The sequence below is a fragment of the Sorex araneus genome, chromosome 1 (assembly GCF_027595985.1).
Source record: "Sorex araneus isolate mSorAra2 chromosome 1, mSorAra2.pri, whole genome shotgun sequence".
Lineage (NCBI taxonomy): Eukaryota > Metazoa > Chordata > Mammalia > Eulipotyphla > Soricidae > Sorex > Sorex araneus.
In genome coordinates, this window is record NC_073302.1 from 448,461,824 (window position 1) to 448,488,827 (window position 27,004).

The window sequence follows — 27,004 nt, forward strand, 5'->3', positions numbered from 1 at the left end:
CCCCCCCCGTCCCAAGGGACCCATCACTGGCAGCTGAAAACCTCCAGAACCAACTGCTGCCACGCTCAAGGCTGCTCCTGACATGCATGTGCTGAACCTCACACATGAGTGAATGTATTTCTGGACCATGTGGCTTTGAATTTGGCCACATCAGAAGACACTCCCTACCCATTCTCCAAAAGAACCACACCACATTTGATGGGGTTCAAGTAGTAGGCAACAAACCATTGAAGGAAATATATATATATATATATATATATATATGTATATATATATACTTGTGTCACTTGTCATCCTGTCATCCTGTTGATCTTTAATTTGCTGAGTGAGCGCCAGTAATGTCTCCATTTGTCCCTGTCATGTGCTAGTGTAGCCCAGTGATATCTGCTCGCTCCAGGAATAGGAAGAGCCTCAAACCGTTCATTCAAAGTTTTGATGAAGAAGTCTGACCATCTTGTTGGTGGGCGGCCACTTGGTCTTTTGATGTCCCATAGAATCCAATCGGTAACAGCTTTAGTCCAGCGGTCATCTCTGAATCTCATTGCATGTCTGGCCCATCTGATTTTTGATGTCTAGGCTAATGAGACAGCGTCCCTGATTCTTGACCATCGACGAACTTCAGAACTCTGCGTTTCTTCTCTCACTTGAGTGAGACGTGATACTCCTAGCATAACTTTTTCGATTCCTTTTTGGGATACCCGGATAGCGTACTCATCCTGTTTTTATAGGTCCCAGGTCTCTGAGGCGTATGTTAGTTCAGGAAGAATGGTGGAGTCGAAAACATGAGCCCGGAGCCAGAGCTTCTTCATCCTCTAAACCACTTCTTTGACGCTGTTGAAGGCGTTCCACACTGCTCTCTTCCTCCTGAGCAGTTCTGCCACCAAGTCATTCCTCTTGTTGAGTTCTCAACTCAGGTATACATAGCTGCTTCATTTGGAGATGTTCGTTCTGTTGAGAGCAAATGAAACATCAGGAACTAGTTCGTTTTTCATGAACATTGTCTCGGTGAGATTCAGCTGTAGTCCAACCATTCCACACTCTTGATCAACGTCGGCCAGCATTTGTGCTGCTTGGCTAATGTTTGGTATTATTAGAACGATGTCATCAGAGAAGCAGAGGTCTTGTAGTTGCTGACCATCTACCTTCACTCCCATTCCTTCCCATTCCAGTGGTCGCATGACTTTCTCGAGGATGGCACTGAAGAGTTTTGGAGAAATGGTATCACCCTGCTGAAACTCTCTCTTTATGTCAATGATCACTTCCCTGTAGAATGGTGAGATCCTGGTGGTGAATCTGCAATTCAGCTCTCGGAGGATCTTGAGGTACTGAGTTTGAACGCCCTGTTTGGCTAGGACTTCGATGACCAGTTCAGTCTCAACAGAATCAAAGGCCTTCTTTAAATCCATGATGTAGACAGAGCAGCATCTTGAACTCTCATGAAACTTCAATGAGCTTGGTTACTGTGTGGTTATAGTCGATTGTGCTGAACCCTTTTCAGAACCCGGCTTGCTCACACAGTTATCCTTCATCTAGTGTTCTGCCTATCCTATTCAGGATGACTGGAGTGAACAACTTGTAGAAGACAGACATAGAAACTGCCGGCAGTAAGCCAAATCTATTCAAGCGTAATTGTCTGATTCAGTTTGTTAGGCATTCAAATGAATCAATGGTCATGACCAAGTTTGTGTTGACAAGGACACTGACACCACCGACTCCTCTGTTGTTGCATGTTCCAAAGAACAGTTCTTCTCCAGTGTCGAAAATGGCATGATGTGATTGATGCCTTCATGTTTCGGTCAGACCGATGATGTCGTACTTGATCTTCTGTGCTTGCACCATCAGGTCCTCGATGGATACTTCTGATGCCAGCGTATGTGCATTGAAAATACAGTCATTTTAGTCTTTCTTCGTTTTGGCAGTTTAGTTTGTCCCTGAGATTTTATCAACCTCTCCTTGTTCATCCTTCTTAACACTGTCCTATTGTGGATACAGGAAAGGGAGGTCACATTTTTTGTTGTTTTCACTCCATCTGAATGAGATGAGGGTAATTCCCACTGACCCTAGGGGTATCAATGTCTTTGGGGTTTAATCTGGGGCCAGTGGCCCTGTTTTCTACACTTAGCAGAAGTATAGAAGTGAGCAGCCTCCCACTCAGCCTTTAACAGCAGTTTTTGAAGAAGTTCCCAGGCAGCCTCAAGAGACAAGGGGCCACATTAGGGAAATCTGCCTGAAGTTGAAAGACCACATAAATGCAGGTGCCAGAAGACATGATTTTCAGGGCAAAAGTGACCTGGCCCACTATCAAGGGAGATGGGTGGTCGTGACAGAAGAGGTGTGCTAAAAAACTGAAAGATGGTTTGGGGAATTGAAGTGGTCTCTAGAGCCAGAGGAGGTAGTGAGAGCTCAACAGAAGAAGAAAGTAACTGAAAGTATCCGGGACAGAGGAAGGAAAAGCCAGTGTCCTCAGTCAGAGAATACTTTCCTATCTCATAAAAGAAGTTGGGCCCTAAGAATGCAAGACAAAAACACGACCAGTCATTTAGAAGAGGCAGGGTCACTTGTATCACTTGTCATCCCATTGATTTTTGATTTGCTCAAGCAGGCACCAGTAACGTCTCCATTCATCCCTGTTGCGTGCTAGTGTAGCCCAATGGTATCTGCTCGCTCCAGGAACAGGAAGAGCCTCAAACCGTTCATTCAGGGTTTTGACGAAGAAGTCTGGCCATCTCGTAGGTGGGTGGCCACGCAGTCTTTTGATGTCCCATGGAATCCAATCGGTTATAGCTCTAGTCCAGTGGTTGTCTCTGAATTGCTTTACTTGTCTGGCCCACCTGATATTTGACAAATGAGACAGTGTCCCTGATTCTTCATTTTTAAAAATTTTTTTATTGAATCACCGTGAGATAGTTACAAGCTTTCATGTTTGGGTTACAATCACACAATGATCAAACACCCATCCCTCCACCAGTGCACATTCCCCACCGCCAATATCCCGGGTATACCTCCCCTTTCCCACCCTCCCCCTGCCTCTAAGGCAGACAATATTCCCCATACTGTCTCTCTACTTTTGGGCATTATACCTTACAACACAGACACTGAGAGGTCATGTTTGGTCCATTATCTACTTCCAGCATGCAACTCCCATTCAAACTGGTTCATCTAGCCATCATTTTCTTAGTCATCCTTTCTCTATTCCATTTTCCTTCCCCCCTCCGCTCATGAAGCAGTCTTCCAGCTATGGGGCAATCCCCCTGGTCCTTGGGTGTCAGCCTCATGTGATGCTACCCTACAGTCCACAAATGAGTGCAGTCCCTCTATGTCTGTCCCTCTCTTTATGACTTATTTCACTTAGCATGATACTCTCCATGTTTATCCATTTATAAGGAAATTTCATGATTTCATCCTTCCTAACAGCTGCATAGTATTCCATTGTGTAGATGACTTTAACCAGTCATTCGGTTTAGGGCACTGGGGTTGTTTCCAGATTTTGGCTATTGTGAACAGTGCTGCAATACAGGTACAGATATCATTTCTACTGTGCTCTTTTGCATCCTCGGGATATATTCCCAGAGGTGGTATTGTGGGGTCATATGGAAGCTCAATTTCTAGATTTTGAAGGACTGTCCATATTGTTTTCCAAAAAGGCTGGACCAGTCGGCATTCCAACCAACAGTGAAGGAACATCCCTTTTTATCCACATCCATGCCAGCACTGGTTGCTTTTACTCTTTTGAATATGTGCCAGTATCTGTGGTGTGAGATGATATCCTATTGTTGTTTTGATTTGCATCTCCCTGATGTCTTGTGATGTGGAGCATTTTTTCATGTGCCTTTGGGCCGTTTGTATTTCTTTTTTGAGGAAACTTCTGTTCATTTCTTTTCCCCATTTTGTGATGGGGTTGTACGTTTTTTTCTTATACAATTCTACAAGTATCTTGTATATCCTGGATATTAATCCCTTATCAGATGGGTATTGGGTAAATGTTCTTTCCCATTCTGTGGGCTCTTTCTGTATTTTGGTCACTGTTTCTTTTGAAGTGCAGAAGCTTCTTAGTTTGATGTAGTCCCATTTGTTTATATTTGCTTCCACTTGGATGATCAGTGCTGTTTGTTTACGGAGGTCGGAACTCAGGATTCCTTCTCTCACTTGAGTGAAACGTGATATTCCAAGCATAGCACTTTCAATTTATCTTTGGGAAACCGGAATAGCGTTCTCATCCTGTTTTCCTAGGGCCAAGGTCTTTAGGCATAGGTTATTGCAGGAAGAATGATGCAGGAAGAACTTTGGACTCAAAAAGATGTGCCCGGAGCCATCTTTGTCCTCTTAAACACTTCTTTGATGCTCTTGAAGGCGTTCCACGCTGGTTTCTTCCTCTTGTGTGGTTCTGGTGCCAAGCCATTCCTAATATTGAGTCCTTGATCCAGGTACACATACCTGCTGCATTCAGAGATGTTCGTTCCATTGAGAGCAAATGGAACGTCAGAGACAGGCAGGTTAAAATGAGGAAATTAGAGGTGGCGTTGGAGACTGGGACCAAAGAGACAGATCAGACAGTAAAATAGTATTAACAAGAAGGAAAGGGACCCCAGAGCAGAATGCCTCAGTCTACCCCACTCCCAGGGAGTTACTGCTAACAAACCAACAAGGATAATAGGTGCCGGGGGAAAAAGAATGAAAAGGAGTAAGGGGTATAACAGTACATGGGGAAGTCAATGGCAACTTTGAACCTTAAAGAAAAGAGGTGGTCACTAAATGAAACTTACTATGGATGGAGAGATAGAAAACAAGTTTCAAACAAATAATAGATTTATAATTGGACAACATAGAATGCAAATATGGATTGGGCAGAAATCAGGTTTTTATCTGTCTGCACTCCTCTCAGGATCTTAAGACCCCACTGGCATTGGATTATGGGTATAATTCCCCCTGCCGTCCACCCCCAGTTGCAATTGCAAACCGAAATTCATGAAGTGGAGGGAAAATCTCCATTAGGCTTTATGGTGTCCAAAGAACTCACTAAGATTCCATAGTTGATGCCATGGGTCTGCCAAACTGTCAACTCAAGCACAATTTCATACACTGCCATTCAAATCAAATTGCAGATAGAGATAGACAACAGTGGTCGAACCACCACCACCTCTGAACACCACATAGTGGAAATCAGCAGTGATCCATCACCATAGCTCGGAGTAATCACCAGATACCAGGCAGAAATCAGCAGAGAACCAGACCTCAGGGGAACCAGCAAAATCAATCACTAGTTAAAACAAAGAACCGATGCTGACCAATGGCATCTCAAGCTCACCAGATGGTCACTAGAAACAAGTGTTCTTAGGTCACATCCTACCTACCCTGTATGTTAATCTTCCCAGTTCAGATGCTTCCCTCCAGAGGTCATCAAGGTGCTCTGCTGAATACTTTTGGGGGGGGCATTGACAATGAACTTAGGAGACCTGCTCAAGAGACCCAGGGAGTGTCCATGCTCCTTGTCAAAAGAAAAGTAGTGCCAGCCTAGCAAGTACTCCAAGCATGGGTCAGTTTTCCCTCGGTCACTCTGAGGCCTGCAGTTGCTTGGGACTCCTGGACTTCACTCTTTATCTCATTGGAGCCCCCAAATATTGCAGAGTGAGATTACCCAAGGAGTCTTAGCACACACTTGTTATCCCAATTGAAGAAACTTTATTAACCCGCAGGGGCTGCCAAGCCTGAGAGAAAGGTTTTAGCACACTGAACATCCCGAACCTGAGTCCAGGCAAGGCTTTTATGCATTATTTGTCACATCCTGCTTGGCAACATTAATCGGCTTCCTACCAGCTAAGGAAGCATGATTTTGCTACAGAAGTCAGATTTTTTTTATTAGTGAATCACCGTGAGGATACAGTTACAGATTCATACATTTTTATGCTGTGTTTCCGTCATACAATGTTTGAGAACCCATCCCTCCCCCAGTGCCCATTCTCCACCACCAATGAACCCAGTATCTCTCCCACTCCCCTGTCCCATCTCCCTCACACCGCCCCACCTCTGTGGCAGGACACTCCCTTTGTTCTCTCTTTCCTTTTGGGTCTTGTGGTCTGCAATAGGGGTATTGAGTGGCCATCATGTTCAATCTATAGTCTACTTTCAGCATGCAACTCCCTTCCAGAGCAGGTTCTCCAACCACATTATACTTGGTCTTCCCTTCTCTATCTGAGGTATCTTTTCCCTCAGCATGTGAGGTCGGCTTCCCAGTCATAGAGCCAACCTCCTGGTACTTATTTCTACTATTCTTGGGTGTTAGTCTCCTATTCTGTTATTTTATGTTCCACAGAGGAGCGCAATCCTTCTATGTCTGTCTCTCTCTTTCTGAGAAGCCAGATGTTTTTGATTAGCCTTGAACAATTAAATTTTCTCTACTGGCAGCTGAAAAGAACAATGAGTTATACTTCTTATGTCTAAACTCATGTTGTTTTCAGGGCATCCTGTCCCTGTATCTTTGGAGAGTCTCACCCTGCTTCTCAGCTATCTTTTAGCAGCCATCTGATTTCTCTGCTAACTTTGGGTCACCTCATCACATTGAATGGGGCAAGGTATAAAGAATTACTACTATTAAGTCCTTGGCAGCAACCAGGCATTCTCTCGAGTCTGTGGTCTCTCCATGGGAAGTATAAGCACGTGCAGGATGAGGTGAGGTGAACAGAGTTGTTGCAGGTCGGAGTATAAGTGGTGGTGAGTGGAGTTCTGGATGTGGCTGTGGGCTGCAGAGGTGGCATGGAGGCTGCAAGGATGAGGTGGAAGATAAAGAAAGGAAATCTGCTTCTGAAAAGGCTCCAAAGTTATCAGCTGGGAAACCAGAGTCATTTGTACAATGGAGCAAGCAGAGGATTTGAGTTATGAATGTGGCCTTCAGACATCTAACTGACCTTTTGTTTAAGTAGGCTCACTGATTATTAAGGATTGTGATGTTCCGTATAGTTATACTATTGGATATTACCATTTTTTTCTGTTATTGGTATCTAACTTTACTCCATTATATAGAGACCATGTTTGACTCCAAATTGACTGTTTCGGAAAATGTTTAAAATGTATTCTGTAGGATAACATAGCCTCAGGTAGTTTAGGCTTATTGGGTTGTTCCCATCACCATGCTCCCTTTCCGTATATGTAAGTTCTTTCTTCAGGTTCTGTTGACTTGTAAATATTGTTTTTCTCTTATTCTTGAGTCCTTTGCATAGTTTTTTCACAGACATGTCCTTTTGTATAGGCACAGAAGACTGTAACAAATACTATGCTTTGTAACCTGGGAGTCATTTGACTCTACATGATATTTTCCTCCTGGGCATCTGTTCTCTTGACCTAAGCCTCCAGCTGCCCTTACTTCCTAGCACCCCGAAAATTAGGGTCCCCACGAGGTATGGGGCAGACCCAGGGCAAGCAGGAGTTATGTGCTACCCTGGCATCGAGATGGGCCTGGCCAAAGTGCCTAATGCTTAATTATAAGTTAAGAACTTGGTCATGGACAAATGCTGTCATGATCCAAAAAGTAATAACTAGACTCGGACCTTGCTAGGGTTAGGAATGATTAATCTGGCCTGAATGCTGTAGTGTGAGTCCATGGCAATATGTAGGAGAGCTACCCTATAAGCCTCAATGTATCTCTTACTGTATCCATACAAAAATAACTGGTATTAAGATGTTGATGGAGTTTTTGGACTGAGGAAAGGAGAAAAACACTTTAAGAGGTATTTTGCCTGCAGGCAGTCAGGAAGGGTTTTGGAATACCCCTAAGTAGTGTTTCCATTGAACCTGGAGGACCCACAGGAAGGTCTTTCTTTTGTTGACTTTGCTACCTGACTATGTGTAGCCTAGCCAGCAAGGTGGAGAGAGAGAAGTAGGAGGAGAGACTAGTGAAGAGGAGAATCCAGAGAGCTGGGATGGAGGAGTGAGGAGCAAGGGAGGGAGAGTGCTGGGGAGAGAGAGGAGACAGGAGAAAGGGGGAGCTCAGAGAGACTGGAACAGGCCTGTGGAAAGAATGGGATCAACGGCATCTGTTCAATCAACTGGCTTGGCCCTTGTTATCTCCTCCGTCTGCCCCATGGCCCGGGCTGCTCCTCCCGGAACCCAGGCATGGCCCATGGGGAGAGCCGCCGGGGCTATACTCCAGTCGCCCTCGGCTGAGGTTTTTTTTTTACAGTATTCCTATTATTATACTGTTGGATAGACAATTCTAGTTTTTATTTTGACCAGCTGATCATATTCTATTGTTTATCTTTCCATTTGTTGCTCTCTGCACAAACAAGACAGGATCATTGAGTTTAAAGCATTCTTTTTGAATTGTTGATTTACTCCCTAAAATCTAGCAATTTGTGATACACATGTTTTAAGATTTCACTGTTAAATTTATAGATATTTGTAATTTCTGTATCTTGAAATTCTCTGTTATTTCAACAGTAATGATACAGTATCATGATAGTGTGGAGCGCCAGGTAATCCAACCAGGCAGCTCTCCCCTTCCCCCCCTCCCCCGCCGCCAATCTCTTTTCTTCAGCTCTGTCCCTATAGATAGCACGACAGAAGGGATCTTACCCCCACACTCTGACTGTAGCTGGAGACTACGGAAAACCCTAGGGGTCAGGAAACCTCTGGCATACATTCCAGAGAGGTGGTTAGTGCAGTTGCTAATCAACCTGCTATACACAGGAAAGTCTCCTTTCTTAATGGATTATATGGAACAATTTGTCAACATTGTTGAGGTAGACATAGCCTTATACAATGGATCAGTGTAAAATGTTGCAAATAACTCAAAGTATCGAATGATTTTAGATTAGCAAATGGAATAGAAAATTTCAATGTGAGTAGATTCTTTTATTCACAGTGTTTCTCTTTGGACAAAACACACACTATTTTCCAAATTTTTATTTCCTCTGAGGAGGTCTTTGGAACTTTTTGTTATTATGGGCTTATTTTCTCCTGAAAGAATCTCTATCATCTATAATTCTAGGCATGATAAGGGCATGGTGAACTGGTATTCTTTATTTGTCCTTTTAGGCATTTAACTAACATCAGATGAAGTAACTGGTATGTAGACAATTGAGCCTGGCAATTATAGACTTGCTTATGAGTTTGATTCCAACCTATGATAAAAGGAGCAATAAAATGCTTCTTGCTACACTTGGCAGAAAGTCAGTGTCTTTACTCGGGTGAATGGGGATGAAACATGTGCTATCCGACATGACTGTAAGATAGTGTATTGTACACTTGTTGTATAGCTGAGAAAAATGGGAGCCCATGTCTTGGAAACATGTTCAGAATGAAGTTTAATTCTACTGGAGTTAAAGTTTGTGAGGAAGGAAGTAAACAACATGCAAAATGATGTGACACAGACTCACTATTCTTTATAATACATAGCTGATTTTAAAATAAATGTTCTTAACTTACGTTGTTTTTTAGAGACTATCACTTGTATCACTTGTCATCCAGTTGCTCATATATTTGCACCAGTAATGTCTCCATTCGTCCCTGTCACATGCTAATGTAGCTCAATGGTGTCTGCCTGCTCCAGGAACACAAAGAGCCTTAAGCCGTTTGTTCAGCTGAGATCTTGACACAGAAGTCTGACCATCTTGCAGGTGGGAGGCCACGCATCCTTTTGATGTCCCGTAGAATCCAGTCAGTAACAGCTCTAGTCCAGCGGTCATCTCCAAATTGCATTAGGTGTTCGACCCATCTGATTTTTGACGCTGTGGCAAATGAGACAGCATCCCTGATTCTTGATCGTCAATGGAGGTCAGAACTCCGGATTCCTTCTCTCACTGGAGTGATATTCCAAACTATCCCTAGAAATATCCCTCTTTCTATTGCTCTTTGGAAGACTCGAATAGCATTCTCATCTTGTTTTCTTAGGGCCCAGGTCTCTGCGGTGTATGTTAGTGCAGGAAGAATGGAGGAGTCGAAAAGATGTGACTGGAGCCAGAGGTTCTTCGTCTTCTTAACCACTTCTTCGACATTCTTGAAGGTGGTCCACGCTACTCTCTTCCTCCTGCACAGCTCAGGTGTCACGTCAATTGTCATGTTGAGTTCTATATTAGAACCTAGAGACTATATTATTTAGAGACTATATTGTTTATGTTTTCATTTTATTACATATTTACAGGACTGGAGGGGTAGCACAGTGGGTAGGGCATTTGCCTTCCATGTGGCTGACCCAGGTTCGATTCCTCCATCCCTCTCAGAGAGCCCAGCAAACTACCAAGAGTATCCCGCCCACCTGGCAGAGCCTGGCAAGCTACCTGTGGCATATTTGATATGCCAAAAACACTAACAACAAGTCTCACAATGGAGACATTACTGGTGCCTGTCCTAGCAAATCGATGAACAATGGGAAAACAGTGCTACAGTGCTACATGTTTATAAAATTCTTGCCCCTTATAGTTTTATTGTACATTGTTACCTCACCTTACACCCAGCAAAGTACTCCATACCCCAATATCTCTGCATCACCTCCAGGCTACCTCATCTTTCCTCCCTTCTACTCTCTACTTGTCCTGTATTCTAAGTTTTGTAATACAGTGATCTGGCTTTGCTATCATTTTATATCATTCGTACCATGGTTATATATCTCTATAAACCATAGATTCTTGAGATCATCCAGTACCTGTCTTTATCCCTTTAACTTGTTTTACTTGGCATTATACTCTCCAGTTCCATCCAAGTATCTGCCAAGCGCAAGATTTTATTTTTCCTTGTGGGTGTATAGTATTCATTCATATAATATATATAAAAGTATATACTGTTTATGTATATATATGTGCATCAATATATGATATAACATGTATTAATATATAATGTACACTAAAATCTCTTTATCCATTTGCTTGTCATTGGACATTTGATTTTTTACCATATGCTAGCACAGTGGGTAGGGAATTTGCCTTCCACGTGGCTGACCCGGGTTCAATTCACCATCCCTCTCAGAGAGCCTGGCAAGCTACTGAGAGTATCCCGCCTGCACAGCAGAGCCTGGCAAGCTACCTGTGGCATACTTAACAAGCCCAAAACAGTAACAACAAGTCTCACAATGGAGATGTTACTGGTGCCCGCTTGAGCAAATCAATGAACAGCGGGATAACAGTTGGCCTATGCATAAAACTATTCTCACATTTCTTGTGAAATCTTTATTAAAAGCATTTATGAAAGGTAATAAATTACTCAAAAACTCTGTTTATGGGAATACTGACATTATGCCAACAAAAGGTGTCATACTGAAACCCAAGTTTGAAGTATAGATAAAAATATTTTAACTTCAAGACTAATTTCTCTGTCTTGATTATTACAGAATGCTGTTATTATTGAATGCTGTTTCCTGCTCGCCTGTCCTTCGCCAACTACAAGACCAAGATGACTGCCCTCCAACGTCCCGATGGATCTATCACATCCTCCAGAAAGGCAATGGAAAAAATTATTCACGACTTCTACTCGGATCTCTTTGACAGCCATGTCCACCTGCCCATACCAAATTCCGCAGGATGGATATGTCGTTCCCAACGTTCTCCCTTCTGAAATATGACATGCCATTTCTCTGGTAAAGACGTGAACAGCACCTGGTCCGGACAAGGTTCAGACCCAATCATCTGAAGAATCTGCCGCCAATACTACTCAATACACTGGCCCGACTCTTCACACGCTACCTGTCTCAATGCAAGGTGCCATCCCAGTGGAAAAACAGTAGGACTGTTTTTGGGCCGGTCATGTACAAGAAGGGAGACATCCACGATATCGGCAACTATCGCCCAATCTGCCTGTTGTCTGTCATTTACAAGTTGTTTACTCGTGTCATCCTGAATAGAATAGGCAGAACACTAGACGAAGGACAACCATGCGAGCAAGCCAGGTTCCGAAGAGGATTCAGCACTATAGACCATATCCACACAGTGACCAAACTCATTGAAGTTTCGCGAGAGTTCAAGATGCAGCTCTAACGTTCATCGACTTAAAGAAGGCCTTTGATTCTGTTGAGTCTGAAGCCCTGGCCAAACAGGGCTTTCAAACTCAGTATATCAAAATCCTCCGCGAGCTGTATTGTGGAGTCACCACCTGGATCTCACCATTCTACAAGGAAGTGATCATTGATGTAAAGAGAGGGGTGCGGCAAGGTGGTACCATTTCACCAAAACTCTTCAGTGCCGCCCTCGAGAACATCATGCGACGACTGGAATGGGAAGGAATGGGAGTGAAGATAGATGGTCGGCAATTACACCACCTCCGCTTCGCTGCTGACATCGTTCTCATAACGCCAAACATTGGCCAAGCGGCACAAATGCTGGCCGACTTCAACCGCGAGTGTGGAAAGGTCGGATTGCAGCTGAATCTTAACAAGACGATGTTCATGAAAAACAAACTGGTCCCTGAAGCTCTATTTGCTCTCAATGGAACGAACATCTCCGAATGCAGCAGCTATGTGTACCTGGGTCGAGAAATCAACATGAGGAATGACTTGGTTGCAGAACTGCACAGGAGGAAGAGAGCAGTGTGGAATGCATTCAAGAGTGTCGAAGAGGTGGTTAAGAGAATGAAGAACCTCCAACTCCGGGCACATCTTTTTGATTCCACCATTCTTCCTGCACTAACATATGTCTCAGAGACCTGGGCCCTATGCAAGCAGGATGAGAATGCTATTAGGGTATCCCAAAGAGGAATTGAAAGAGCTATGCTGGGAATATCACGTTTCACTCAAGTGAGAGAAGGAATCCAGAGTTCTGACCTCTGTCGACGGTCAAAAATCAGGGATGCTGTCTCGTTTGCCAAGGCATCAAAAATCAGATGGGCCGGTCATGTAATGCGATTCAGAGATGACTGTTGGACTAGAGCTGTTACCGACTGGATTCCACGGGATGTCAGAAGACCTCATGGCCGGCCTCCAACTTGATGGTCAGATTTCTTCGTCAAATTTCTGAATGAGTGATTTGAGGCTCTTTCTGTTCCTGGAGTGAGCAGATATCATTGGGCTGCACTAGCTCACGACAGGGACAAATAGAGATGTTACTGGTGCCCTCTCGAGCAAATCGAAGATCAATGGGACTACAAGTGAAGTGATACAAGCTGTTTCCTGCATATCTGTGCCTAAATGTCTTTCTTTTTATTCATCTTTATTCATTTATTAAATTTTTTTAATGAATCACTGTGAGATACAGTTACAAATTTACAAGCTTTCATGATTATGTTTCAGTCATACAATGATCAAGTACCCATCCCTCCACCACTGCTCATCCTTCACTACCAATGATCCCAGTATCCCTCCTGCCACCCCTGCAGCCCCCATCCCCCCGCATCTGTGGCAGGCACATTCACTTTTACTCTCTCTCTCCTTATGGGTGTATGGTTCGAAATATGGGTACTAAGTGGCTGTCACGTTCGGTCCACAGTCTACTTTCAGCACACATCCCCCATCCATGACAGGCGAGCCCACCAATCAACATTTACTTGGTGGTCCTTTCTCTATCTCAGCTGTGAAAGAAAATCCTGGCCCTTATCTCTGCTATCCCTGGATGTTAGTCTCCCAGTATGTTCCTTTATATTGCGCAAATGAGGGCAGGAATTTTATGTCTGACCCCTGTCTGTGGCTCATTTCACTTAGCATGATACTCTCCATGTTGATCCACTTATATGCAAATTTCACGACTTCATCTTTTTTAACAGCTGCATAGTATGCCCTGTGTAGATGTACCAAGTTTTCTTTAGTCATCTGTTCTTGGGAAAGGGTTTTTTTTTTTTTTTTTTTAGATTCTGGCTATTGTGAATAGTGTTGCAATAAACATAGCAGCACTGTAGTAACACTGTCCTCCCGTGGTTCACCGATTTGAGGAACTTATGAGATATTTTTTTATTAGTTTATTTTTAATTAAAGAGTCATCGTGAGGGTACAGTTACAGATCCATACATCTTTGTGCTCATGTTTCCCCCATACAAAGTTCGATAACCCATCTCTTCACCAGTGCCCATTCTCCACCACCAGTAAACCCAACATCCCTCCCCCCTCCCCAGTCCCATCTCCCCCCACCCCACCCTGCCACTATGGAAGGGAATTCCCTTTTGTTCACTTATGAGATATTTTTATTGCATCAAAGAGCATTTGAAAATCTAGGGTCAGTGTTCAAGAATCATAAAATATAACCTTTGGGTTATATATTCTGCACTACTGATTATGTGCAATATATGTCTGAGTCTACAGTCATAAAATATTAACAATATTCTAGCCAGGACCACACAGAATGAACACTCTGTAAAATCTTTTATGAATTTTCATATTTCACAATATTTTAATAGACTTGTTCTCATGATCTCATAAACAATCACATATAATTGTTATTACTCTTCATATTTGTCTTGATGATCATAATATGACTTCTTGAAAAAGAAAAATTTTAATTAACCAGTTAGACTTTCTTGGGTTTTTGCAGATATGCTAGACTTTAACAGTGTTAAGCAACTTCTAATTCTGAGGATTAACCTGTAGATTCTTGGAGAATCTGGGAAATTGTCAAATGACTATTCAGTCAGACATTCAAAGGTATAGTTTTTTTTTTAATGTTTTTTCTGTCCTAAGTGTAAGAAACCAAGTACTTTCTGTTTATCTCTTTTTTCTATACTATGAAAGCTTAAAAAAATTTTTCTTTTCATAATTTTAGTTTAGTTTCGTAAAGCACCACGAGGGCCCAATGCTGGTGGCAGTTTCAAACTAATGGTGGAAATTACAAGGCGCTGACAATTGGAAATTTACAGGTAGAAGACAGACGGGCATGGTTTTCTGAGTGGCCAGTTAATCTCCCCTCACTGTATCCTGTAAGATGCACTAATTAACCTCTTATTTGGAACTCTAACCAGAGCAGCCTGGCCACCCCAACCACATTAGGCCAATAGCCAATTAGCCCCTACTCCAATCAGCATACCCTCCCTCAAACACAAAAGCACAAAAGCAACCAGTAAGTGTAAGAAACAATACAACCCTAATCAAAAAGTAAGAGTAAATGGAACCTGTAAACTAAAAGGACAGGCAGCATGACATTGGGACCTTGTATCAAATTCAGGAGCAGCACTCTGCACAAGTATTTGGGTGCTCATCCTGCTAAGAGCACATTTCTTCACCTCTTCATAACTTACTGTAAAAATACAGAGACATAATTGTAGGTCCCTAACCACACAAAGGTCAATAGAAATAGGGGCCTATAGAAATGGTCTTGGTTAGAAGTTGCCCACAAGGGTAGTGGAAGAGGGCAGTTAGGATAGAGAAGGGAACACAACAATAAAGATAGTTGGAAATGACCACTCTTGGCAAGAACTGAGTTCTGAAACCAGTTATAGTGACAAAGATGAGAACCTTTCAGTACCTGTAGTGCAAACCATATGCCAAAAGGAGATATATAGAGACAGAGAGACAGAGAGAAACAGAGAGTGACAGACAGAAAGAGACATAGAGAGGGAGAAGTGCCTGTCATAGAGGCAGTTTGGGTTGTTGTGGTGTGAGAGTAAAATGTAAACACTGGTTTTGGGAAATGTACACTGGTGAAAGGACGGGTGTTGGAACTGCAACCTAATAACAAACAACTTGGCAACTGTATATCTCATGGTGATTCAATTTTAAAATGCACCATGGATTAAAAAGTTATTCATAGTTGTTTTTTTTTTCACAAACTATGATTCATAACCAATCCCATCACCAGTGTCAACTTCTCTCCACCAGTGTTCCCAGATTTCCTCTCCTACATGACGCCTCTGGCCCCAGCCGGTCCACACACACACCAGTGCCACTCCGCCATCTTGAGAGATATCTTTCAAGTCTAGTAATTAATATTAATATAGAAATAGGAATTCTTATTTCTATATCTTTGATTTCTGCTCTGGTTTTCATTTTTTCCTTCCTTCCGATAGTCTTTGAATTCATTGTTTTTGGTCCTCCAGATGCTTGAGGTTTGCATTTAAGTTGTTGATTTTATCTTTTTATTCTTCCCTAATGTAGGCCTGTATTGCTATGAGTTTTCCTCCAAGTATGGCTTTTGCTGTGTCCATATATTTTGATAACTTGTGTATTTATTATCATTAGTCTCAAGTAATTTTTAAAATCTCTTTATTGATTTCTCTTTGATTCAACTGTAATTTAGTAGTGTGTAGTCAATTTCTAGGTGTTAGAGTTTCTTCATGTTTTCAATTTTTGATTAATTTCTATCTCCATACCATTGTAGTCTTATAGAATACTTAGTATGATTTTTATGTTTGGGAATTTATGTAGGTTCATCTTATGTCCTAGTATGTGATCTATCATGGAGAATATTCCATGTGCACTAGAGAAGAATGTGTATTTGGCTTTTTGAAGATGTAAGGTCTTGTATATACCCAGTAGTCTCAGCTCTGACAGTTCTTTATTTAGTACTCTTATGCCTTTACTAGCATTCTAGTTAGCTGGTCTCTCCAGTGGTGAAAGTACAATGTTGAAGTCCCCCCTGTTACTGTGAGTCAGTCATATGTTTCATTATACCTTATGAACTTTGTTGATTGATCCTATATTTGGTTTGTATATATTAATAATAGTTATACTTGATCTACTGGTCCTATAATTAATAGTGTCCACCGCTATTATATATACAATTATTATTATATAAATAACTATGTACTTGTTAACAAGTAACAGGCCATAATAGCAGAGTTGCACAGGTAGAAAAGCATACAGGCATGCTTGAAGACAAAAACAAGACAGCATTGATGACAAAGAAAAGAAAAGCACTAGAATGAAAGAGAATCTAAGGTATTTAATGGATGACAGCAAGAGGAACAATCTCTAAATTATAGAAATACCCAAACTGAAGAAATCGGAAAAGGAAAGAACAAGTGATGGGAGAGACCAGAGCTGAGAACTTATCTACTCTCTGGAGGGAGGCTGATGTGGAGATTCAAAGAGCCAAAACCCAGACAGGACAATGATACAGTAATAAAAATGGTAAAACCCAAAGAGAAAGACAGACTTCTTAAAGCTTCTAGAGAGAACTGAAAACTTAAATGTAAGAAAAACAACATGAAAATCACAAACAGACCTCTCATATGAAATGGTACAGGAAAGAAAAGAGTGAAATGACATTCAAATTATTCACCTAAAAAATTTTCAGCTGAAAGTGCACTACCCTCCAAAGCTCTCCTTTAGGTGGGATGTAAGAATAAAAACATTCTCAGACAAAAGCCAACAACATTTTCCATAAGTAAACGGACTCTGAACGAATTACTGAAATACCATTATGTAAGTCAAACACCTAATTGTAGAAGCTTATGCAACCGTCCAGAATAAAATGATAGTACAGCCCTTTATGTCAATGGTTTCTCTGAACTCTCCCATCCATAGACACAGAATGGCAGAAAGGATCAGAAAACAAAATCCATACATTTGCTGCTTACAGGAAACACGTCTAAAATCAGAAGATATAAATAGTGTCAGACTGAAAGAATGGAAAACAAACATACAAGCTAGTGGTAAGCAGAAAAGAAAATGGCACATCGATAATAATGTCATACGAAACAGCATTCATGGTAAAGAAAGTACTTAGATGGGTATTATGGGTCTCACAATTTCAGTGTTGTTGACCATGTGATTTGAATATTTAACTCTATCATTCCTTAACGTGTGGAGAGTGGCCCTGAGCATGGCTGTGGCTGGGTTCTGGAGGTCTTCGACTGTTAGAGCTCTGGTCAGGGTGGGGAGGGAAACTCAACCTGCCCTGCTCCGAGGTTCCCCAGTGAAGACAGCCAGACATGGAGGCAAGAGACTGCATGAAGGAAACAGCAGAGGAACCCAGGTGTGTGGGACACAAGGCTGAGATCTCCAAGTCTGCTCGGATCGGGACTCGGCCTCCTCCACCCAGACCCCCCATTTTCCAGTAGCTTGGCAGCCACACCCACAAACTGCCCTTGTGCTATGTAATCCCATCAATGGCCAAGATCCAGAGACTATAAAACAACGCACCCGGCCGAGCGACATTTTATAGCCTAGTTTTCCCTCTCAGAGAACCTGGCAGGTACAGAGAGTCTCACCTGTCATGAATAAAACATTTAAAACAATTCTGTATTAGTATATTTTGGAGTTGATATGTAATAGATTAAAAACTGCATATGTAAATTTCTCCATTAATGTCATATAAACACTGTATTTACAAAGTTGTAATTTGTTATAGGCAATCAATATTTGAACACAAATCCCACTATCAGTACACCTTCTTTCTATCACTGTCTCCAATTTTCCCAACCACCCATAAGTCTTCCCTATAGCAGGCCCTCTTTAACTTGTTTTATATTGCATGTTGTCAATAATTGGCTAACAGAATGACCGAAAGATGTTTCCTTAGAAGAAAGTTAGGGAAAATTGTTGTATCTCAACATTAGGCCACTAAGTCCTTGTATAAGAGGTTATTAAGATGTTCTTACATCTTAATAATTACTAAGTACACAGGCAATATTCTTACATCTTAATAATCACTGAATCACTGTATCACTGTAATCCCACTGCTCATCAATTTGCTCAAGCGGGCACCAGTCACGTCTCCATTGTGAGACTTGTTGTTACTGTTTTTGGCATATCGAATACACCACAGGTAACTTGCCAGGCTCTGTTGTGGAGCCGAGATACTCTCAGTAGCTTGCCAGGCTCTCCAAGAGGGACAGAGGAATCGAACCCGGGTTGACCGCATGCAAGGCAAATGCCCTACCCTCTGTGCTATCACATAAATTAAGGCCATTAAGTCCTTGTATAAGAGATTATTACGATATTGTTACATCTTAATAATATAAACAATATTATAAATATATAAACACAAGCCTTTTGTGTTTATATTTTGTTAATCAAGGGTTGGTTACCGTCTACGTTACATCCCATCCCACCTGGTGTGCTACTATTGGTTTATCAGTGTTGTAGATTTTGGCATCAAATATGGCTTCACACTCCAAGAAGTCTGGAATTTTTAACTGGGTGACAGGGCTAGAAATCAATTTTTAACTGGGTGGTGACTTTGGGGTGTATGCGTGAGTTTTGAGGCTATCAAAAGTAAAGACAGATGGGGAGAGGTACCCCATCCAGACTCCACTGAAAGACTGGAGATTTCAGTTATAAAACCTGCACCCTTGAATTTTTCAGCAGGTTAATTTCTGGGGGAGGCTTGCTCCTGAGGCATTGGATTCTGGCCAGGGGCATGGTGCAGTTTTGGAGTGTGGGAACAATTGGCTCTCAGGGCACTGTTTGGGCAGACATTGGGTTGAGCTATCCCCCTCAGAGTGCCCCATCTCACTCAGTCATGTGTGGGTGTCTAAAAAAACAAATATGTCATTTGTTGATCTCTTTTGAGGTTTATTTATGAATCTCTCAATCATGACCTCCAGATGGCACCAGAGGTAGTTCCTTGCTCTTCTTTTCACCCCTTTTAGGTACTGTGGTTCATAATACTGTTTTTGATAGAGTATTATCACATCATTTTACCTTCCTTCAGCACTTAGTTGGGTCTAGATGACTACTTCCACTTCCCTCCATCTTTGTCATAGTGATCCCTTCCCTGACCAATACCATCACCTATTCGTCTACCCTGCCAGTTGTAAATTGATTATAAGGAGCAGCTTTCCTGCTCTTCATTTCTATTGCCTTTGTGCTTAGTTATTTGATTTCAACATAACTCAGGAAGAAAGAGCCCACATAAAGAACCTAACTACAAATTTCAAGGAACTTGAAAATAAAAAATAAAAGGAGCCTAAATCAGTCAGGCAGGAGGAAGAAATAATAAAACTTGGAATAGACCCCCATCTCTTTGTGTTTCCCATAGCCTAGCAGTCATGCCCATAAACTATCTCTGGTGCCAAATAAGCACATTAATGGCCATGATCCAGAGACTCGCAAATAGAGCTCTTGGTAGAGAGCAACAGAATGAGATGCTGCAGAGAGGCCTCCAGACCCTACAGTCACCATACATTAAAAAAATTTAATTAACTTCATGTGTATTACCATATTAAAAATTTTAGAATTCCTGGATTAATATTTCATAACCTACACCACTGATTTACCAGGAGTAGTACACCATATTTGGTGTGGTGTAAAGTAGAGGGCAACCAATCTAGGGAGAAAAATATATCTAAAAGCACACAAGGCTCAACCTTTAATAACATGTTAGTAATCTAGTATACAAGGGCTTAATGGCTTCAGAGTGAAATACAACAATCTTCACACACTTTCCTCTAAGGAAACTTTTGGATCATTTTTAAAGGATTATTTATAACAAGCAATACTAAACAAATTGTTTAGGTTCTGCTTTGGGGACAGGGTTTTGTGGTTCGGGGTTGAAACTTTCAAAATATAGTGATAGGAAGGTGTAATGGTGGTGGGATTGGTGTTGGAATATTAAATGTAATAAATTATTATGAACAACTTTATAAAAATAAAATTAAAAAGTAAAATAACTATTTCAATGATTAAAATGCAGAAAACTATGTTATGCTATTGCAATGAAAATGAAGGAAGGAAAAGATGGAATATGTAATAGACAGAGAGATCAGCTCCCCCATACCAAATAAATAGTCATATGGGAAATTAAAAAACTTAGAGCAGAAAGTGAAACCCATGAAAACTGATCTAAAAGATTAGTGAAAGCAAGAACTGATTCTTAGGGAAAAAAACTAAAATCAATAAATCACTAGCAAGTCTCACAAAGAGAAAGAGAAAGAGAGACAGAGAGAGGGAGAGGAAGAGAGAAAGAGAGAGCCTAATGAACTGAATCAGAAATCGAAGAGGGGGCAACACAACAAACACCACAGAAATTCAAGGAAACACCAGATATTACAGTGAAAATGTTGATGTCTTGAAACAAATACTTTTCCTAATGAATTTTACATTGTGTACTTATGACTCTGTGGTTTTTACCTCTTCTTGAAGTTCCAAAATTTGATTTAATTTTTCTCTCCAAAGCAAGTGTATCTTGGAAATGTTGATGCCATTGGAGGTACATGGAGAAAAAGGTTTCAATTAGAAAAAACAGAAACAGCAATTATGAGGTGATGTTTCTTTAAAAGCAAACAGTTCCTTTATTAGCTCCACCCTATCTGAGCTTTCTGTGTCAGAGTTCTCGGAGCATGTGAAGAACTTTTCCTCAGAGTTACAGCCAGTGCATCTGCTCAAAGAGCTTGTTGGAAGAAAGTTTGAGGATTCATCAACTCACTAAAAAGGTAAGCCTGACTGATCCAGAGCCATAGAGGGGTGTGTGTGTGTGTGTGTGTGTGTGTGTGTGTGTGTGTGTGGTGGGGGGTAGAACTGAGGAGTTAACTAGGAAGCAGAATAGAACCCAGGAAGTCTCCACAGTCGGATGGAATTTGTTCTGAGAAGAAACGAGGTCCATTTCACAGCACAGCAAAGAGGATTATGAATAATTGTGATGTTTCCGGGGAGCGAGAAGAACATATCATTGAGTATGATATCCATTGCTCATGGTGAACTGAGCACCAGATGGCTTTGGTGCAGGAGAAGGGAGGGAACAAGTGGCGGTTGGCACCTCCACACAGCGTATATCGAGCTGAACAAACCTTCACTAATTAATGGAATTTAATTCAGGCGATCTTAAGATAGATACTGACACTGCTAAGGTAGACAGACATTTCTCTCTAACAAGTCATCATTTCCCCTTTGTATGAAATTTGTATCCTCAGGAAGGTCTTAGAGCTGGAGGACAGTTTAGAAAACACTCAGAAATTAGTACTAAAATTAAGTTAGAATTCCACAGAACTTTCTGTGTCAACATGAGTATGTCATTAGTGGTAGATGAAATACAAAACTCTGTTAGTTGAGTTTTCAATATTTAAAAGAGAGCATCTATGTCACTGAGAATAGAACCCACAGTGTCAGGATTTGGAGTCCTATTCTAAAGAAAGCACACTTTGGAATCCCTCCTCACTGCGTTCCCTAACTCCAGCATCACTACCTCTTCATTCTCTTGGAAAGACTATATAGACTTCCCCTGCCAATTTTCTCCAATCTATCTTTGATTTGACATCAAATAAATTTAGAAGCATAGATCCAGTAGAAAACTAAGTCAGTCGACAGAGTGAGTATGATAGAGTGGACAGATTATGAAATAGATACTACCCTGTCCAACACTTACTAGCCCAGTGAACATGGGCAAATTTATCAGCATTTTAAAATGCCATACTCGCTATTTTAAACAATTTGAAAACTTTAATTAGCCCTCTATAAACTAGTTTTTATTGGAGAAGCAAATGAGTTGTTTACCAAGACATTCAGTATACATTGCACACATGTATATTTAAGAAGTGTTATTTTTGATGCTGTAAAATTGTTAAACCTAACTCAGAAATAAAAACGAGTAACAGGAGGAACTGTAATCCCATCTTAAAAATTATAATTATTATTTTATTTCAAGGCACAACTCTCTTTTAAAAATATATTATTAGGAACATTTGGCTTTCCCTGATCATCTCACTTAAAAAAATTAAGGCAGGGGCTGGAGTGATAGCACAGCGGGTAGGGCGTTTGCCTTGCACGCGGCCAACCCGGGTTCGAATCCCAGCATCCCATATGGTCCCCTGAGCACCGCCAGGAGTAATTCCTGAGTGTAGAACCAGGAGTAACCCCTGTGCATCGCCGGGTGTGACCCAAAAAGAAAAAAAAAAAATTAAGGCAAAGCTGAAAACATTGGAAGATGTAAAACTCTGTAATTCTTATATTTAACTTATTCTGAAGAGTTTGACTCTTGTTTATTCTGTGATATTTTAAAAATAAATTAGCATTTAGTTCAACAGATTTGGATAGTGTGCATTTTATTGATTTTGTGCTCAAATTATCGAACATGCTTTCCAGTACCTGGGCTTTGTGTGAATGTCTGAGGAGATATTGAAGTTTGATAGTTTTGTGTAGGGGTCCTGCATAGGTACTGTTGTGAATTCCATGAGAAGAACAACGTGTTTGCTTGTTTCTTTGATGTTCACTGTGTCACTGTATCACTGTCATCTGGTTGTTCATCGATTTGGCCTCCAATACTGTAGTATTGGGAAAGATGAGTAAGGAGAGGCTGCTAAAATCTCAGGGCTGGGACGAATGGAGACAATACTGGTGCCCGCGCTTTGATGTTGTAGCACTTTAGCACTGTCCTCCTGTTGTTCATCCATTTGTTCAAGTGGGCATCAGTAACGTCTTCCTTGTGAAACTTGTTGTTACTGTTTTTGGCATGTCAAATACACCACGGGTAGCTTTTCAGCCTCGGCCATGTGGGCGGTATACTCTCGGTAGCTTGCCAGGCTCTCTGAAACGGATGGAGGAATCAAACCCTGGTAAGCCGCATGCAAGACAAACACCCTAGCCGCTGTGCTATTTCTCCACCCTCTCTTTGATGTTAGCAATATTAAAAAATTAATATAATTTTAATATTAAAATTGCTGGAGAGTAACCTATTTGTTAATTAAAATCTTAAACTATAAAACCCTAACCTCATCATTCCTTTCCATTTATTAAATGGAATAATCCCTCTCAATATTTGTATGAGCTATGGTGATATTTTTTAAAATCTATAATTACCTCTATTTTGAATAGTCAGAATGATAGGATATTTCCCATGCAAACTTTACAAGAACTATTTGTCTCCATATAAGAAGATTGTATTTCTAAGAATTACTCTTAGGGCATTTGACAATTGTAATTCTTCAAGGTGCCCAAATGTCCTCATCTTTTCCCAAATAGAGGCTTTTCACATCATTTCTTGAATTCTTTTATTTAACACCCTTATGGGTTTATTCTCATAGCATCTTTGCTTTGTATTGTGATTAACATGATCTAGGTTAAACTCAAGTGTTATGCTCTTGACTTATAATCAGTTCTTTCTTTGAAGATCCTTAATTTCCCTACCCATTTGGAGAAAATTGGGGAATTGCATTTTAAGATGACAATCTATGAATTAAGAGTTCTCAGGACTACATGGATTATATTATTTTTATGTCTATTTTATTGGAATTCAAAGTCACATAAAAAAGCACACAGCTAAAAATCATTTGGTAAAAGATATTTAAGAATCTTTGCAGGGGCTGGAGCGATAGCACAGCGGGTAGGGCGTTTGCCTTGCACGCGGCTGACCTGGGTTCGATCCCCGGCATCCCATATGGTCCCCCAAGCACCGCCAGGAGTAGTTCCTGAGTGCAAAGCCAGGAGTAACCCCTGAGCATCGCTGGGTGTGACCCAAAAAGCAAAAAAAAAAAAAAAAAAAAAAAAAAAGAATCTTTGCAGAATTTTGTCTTAGTGCAATTCTTAGTGATAGACGATAAAAGTACTGCATCTTTCAGATACTTGGACCAACTAACTGTGCTTGTTTAATTTACTTTTATTTTTATTTGAATTTAATTTACTCTTGTATTATTGTTTAAACAATTTTTAAGATTGTATGTTTTAGACAGTTTTGCATAAGTTGTATAAGTTAAGACAGTTTTAAGATCAAGTCTTTGAATCTATGTATTATGGAAGAAATTTAGTTTTGTATTTCAATTCCTGACAATGTTTATCAATAATCTAAAAATAAGAAACAATATATTTACAAAGATTTTATATAATTTATTACAGTGAAACAATAATAAAACTATATGTTCTTTTATTCTCTTCACTTTTTTTCTCTAGTGAAAATTTCTCCTGGAAATCTCTTCATAGCTATATAGAAATACTTCTCATTACTTTTTATGTTTTTTTGTATTTCAATTTGTGTAAATCACAACAAATCCTATTTTACATAACAGTCCCTATTTGTCGACTATTAATTTTGTGTCTTTTGTTGTTATAAAAACTCAAATAGCCTTGTACAAACTTCTGTGTATTTTGTCAATTTAGGTTTGATAAATTCTAAAATGGATCGATTATCAAAGAGATAATGCATATGGATTTTAGAGAGAAATTGCTAAATTCTCCTACATGGGTTTTGGCTTATTCTTGAAAGCCCTTCCATGTAGAGGAGGGTCTGCTCCCTTAAACCTTTATAAACCACTTGCAATCAGTTTTAGTGATATGGAAAGCTTGAAAGTAAGAAGAAAGTAAGAAATAGTTGCATATTGTAAATAGCACAGCAGGTAGGGTGTTTGCCTTTCACGCCATAGGACCGGGGTTCGATTCTTCTGTACCTCTCAGAGAGCCCGGCAAGCTACTGGATTATCCCACCCACACGGCAGAGCCTGGCAAGCTACCTTGGTGTATTTGATATGCCAAAAACAGTAACAAGTTTCACAATGGAGACGTTACTGGTGCCCGCTTGAGCAAATCGATGAACAATGGGACAATAGTGATACAGTGCTATTTTTTAATTGTAGTGTGATTTTTTTCCTCTATTGTGAGTGGACACTAACATTCTTTTACATATGTAAGGCATACTGCTCCTCTTTCCCAATTCTTTGTTGATAGTATCTTATTTTATCCCCAATTTTTGTTCTTTTCTCTGTTTTTTTGTTAGAATGTAGGAAAATGAACCTTTAAAATTTGACTTAATTGGGCTGGAGCCATAGGCGGCTGGTTCGGGGAGGCCACGCCCCTTTGAGGCCACGCCTCCTGACGTAAGGACACGCCCCCACAATCTGGGCGGGACCGTGTGAATTAGGGCGGCGCTGAGGTTGACTGGCAGCAGCGGCAAAGTGGGGGTGGGGGTCCTGAAGAGCCCAAGCCGCAGGCCGCCGACTTGGGGGCAGTTTCTCGCAGGGCCGCCGCTAACTTATATTCAACAGTGTCAATATTCTGCCTTTACTGGGACCAATGTACACTAGAGACAATCACAGGGAAAATTTTAGGAAAGAAAGTAACTAAGAAAAGAGGGCGTGAGAGTAGTTTCCTCGCACAACATCACTCTTTCCTCTCTCCCCCCTTCCTGCAGGCCAGGTGCCCTGTGGGTGCAACCCTGCCGTGGACCATGGGCGACCCTCTGTTGGACGACCCTCAATCCTGCGCCGTGAGGATTGTCCTCGTAGGGAAAACAGCAAGTGGTAAAAGCGCCACCGCCAACACCATTCTCGGGGAAGACAAATTTGTTTCAAAAATGTCTGGCGCCTCTGTAACCCCAAAATGCCAGAAAGCGTTCCGGGAGTGGAAGGGGAGGAACATCCTCGTCGTGGACACCCCGGGGTTCTTTCACACCACGGAGAAGATGGACACCATCTGCAGGGAGATCAGCAAGTGCGTCCTCTTCTCCTCCCCGGGCCCTCACGCCTTCATCCTCGTGCTGCAGCTCGGCCGCTACACTGAGGAAGAGCAGCAAGTCTTTGCCATGGTCAAGGCTCTCTTTGGGGAGTCGGTCACCAGGCACATGATCATCCTGTTCACTCGCAAAGAAGACTTGGGGGACACAAGCCTACCTGACTTCATAGCACAGAACAGCGTGAGCCTAAGAAGCATGATCAAAGAGTGTGGCAGCCGCTGCTGTGCCTTCAGCAACAGAGCAGCGAAGGCTGAGAAGGAAGCTCAGGTGCAGGAGCTGATGCAGCTTGTAGAGAAAATGATCCTTAGCCAAGGTCACTTCACTGATAACATATATGACAAGATAGAGGAAAGGCTGAACAAGGCTGAGGCCTTGATCAAAATTTTTGATAGTCAGTTGGAAAGGGAAATTTCTCTAGTAGAAGAAGACTATGTCAATAAGTCACAGGAAGAAAAAGAGCAAAAAATACATTTGCTAAAAGAGCGACATGCTGCCCGAATAAGAAATGTAAGAGAAGAAGCTGAAAAGCCGAAGGTGACAAGGCTTTTCAAATCCTTTTTTTAACAATTAAAATAAATTTTCACTGTACCTCCAACACAAGGTCCCTTTGATGACAGTGGGAGGGTGTCTGTGGTGGAATAAGCATAGTTACTGACACATTGTTGTATACTGTGAAAATTTAACTCCTAAGTTGTGGACATAATCATTTTCTAAGTTAATCCATATGCATGAAAACTCATCTTGCTCTCATTAGTCACTGAGGAGCTTACATGGCTAACCAAACTGAAAAA

The 27,004-nt window shown here is 41.2% G+C and overlaps 1 protein-coding gene across 1 annotated transcript; it reads left to right on the forward strand.

Moving 5' to 3' along the window:
- Window positions 1–21,114: 21,114 nt before the first annotated feature.
- LOC129403299 (GTPase IMAP family member 7-like) lies at window positions 21,115–26,777 on the forward strand. Its single transcript, XM_055130001.1, has 2 exons — window positions 21,115–21,213; window positions 25,893–26,777. The coding sequence occupies exon 2, from the start codon at window positions 25,929–25,931 to the stop codon at window positions 26,775–26,777; it is 849 nt and encodes a 282-aa protein (XP_054985976.1). The 5' UTR covers window positions 21,115–21,213; window positions 25,893–25,928.
- Window positions 26,778–27,004: the final 227 nt, after the last annotated feature.

What these genes read in the sequence shown, in the direction of transcription:
- LOC129403299 (XM_055130001.1), top strand. Translation starts at nt 25,929, where the DNA reads ATGGGCGACCCTCTGTTGGACGACCCTCAATCCTGCGCCGTGAGGATT.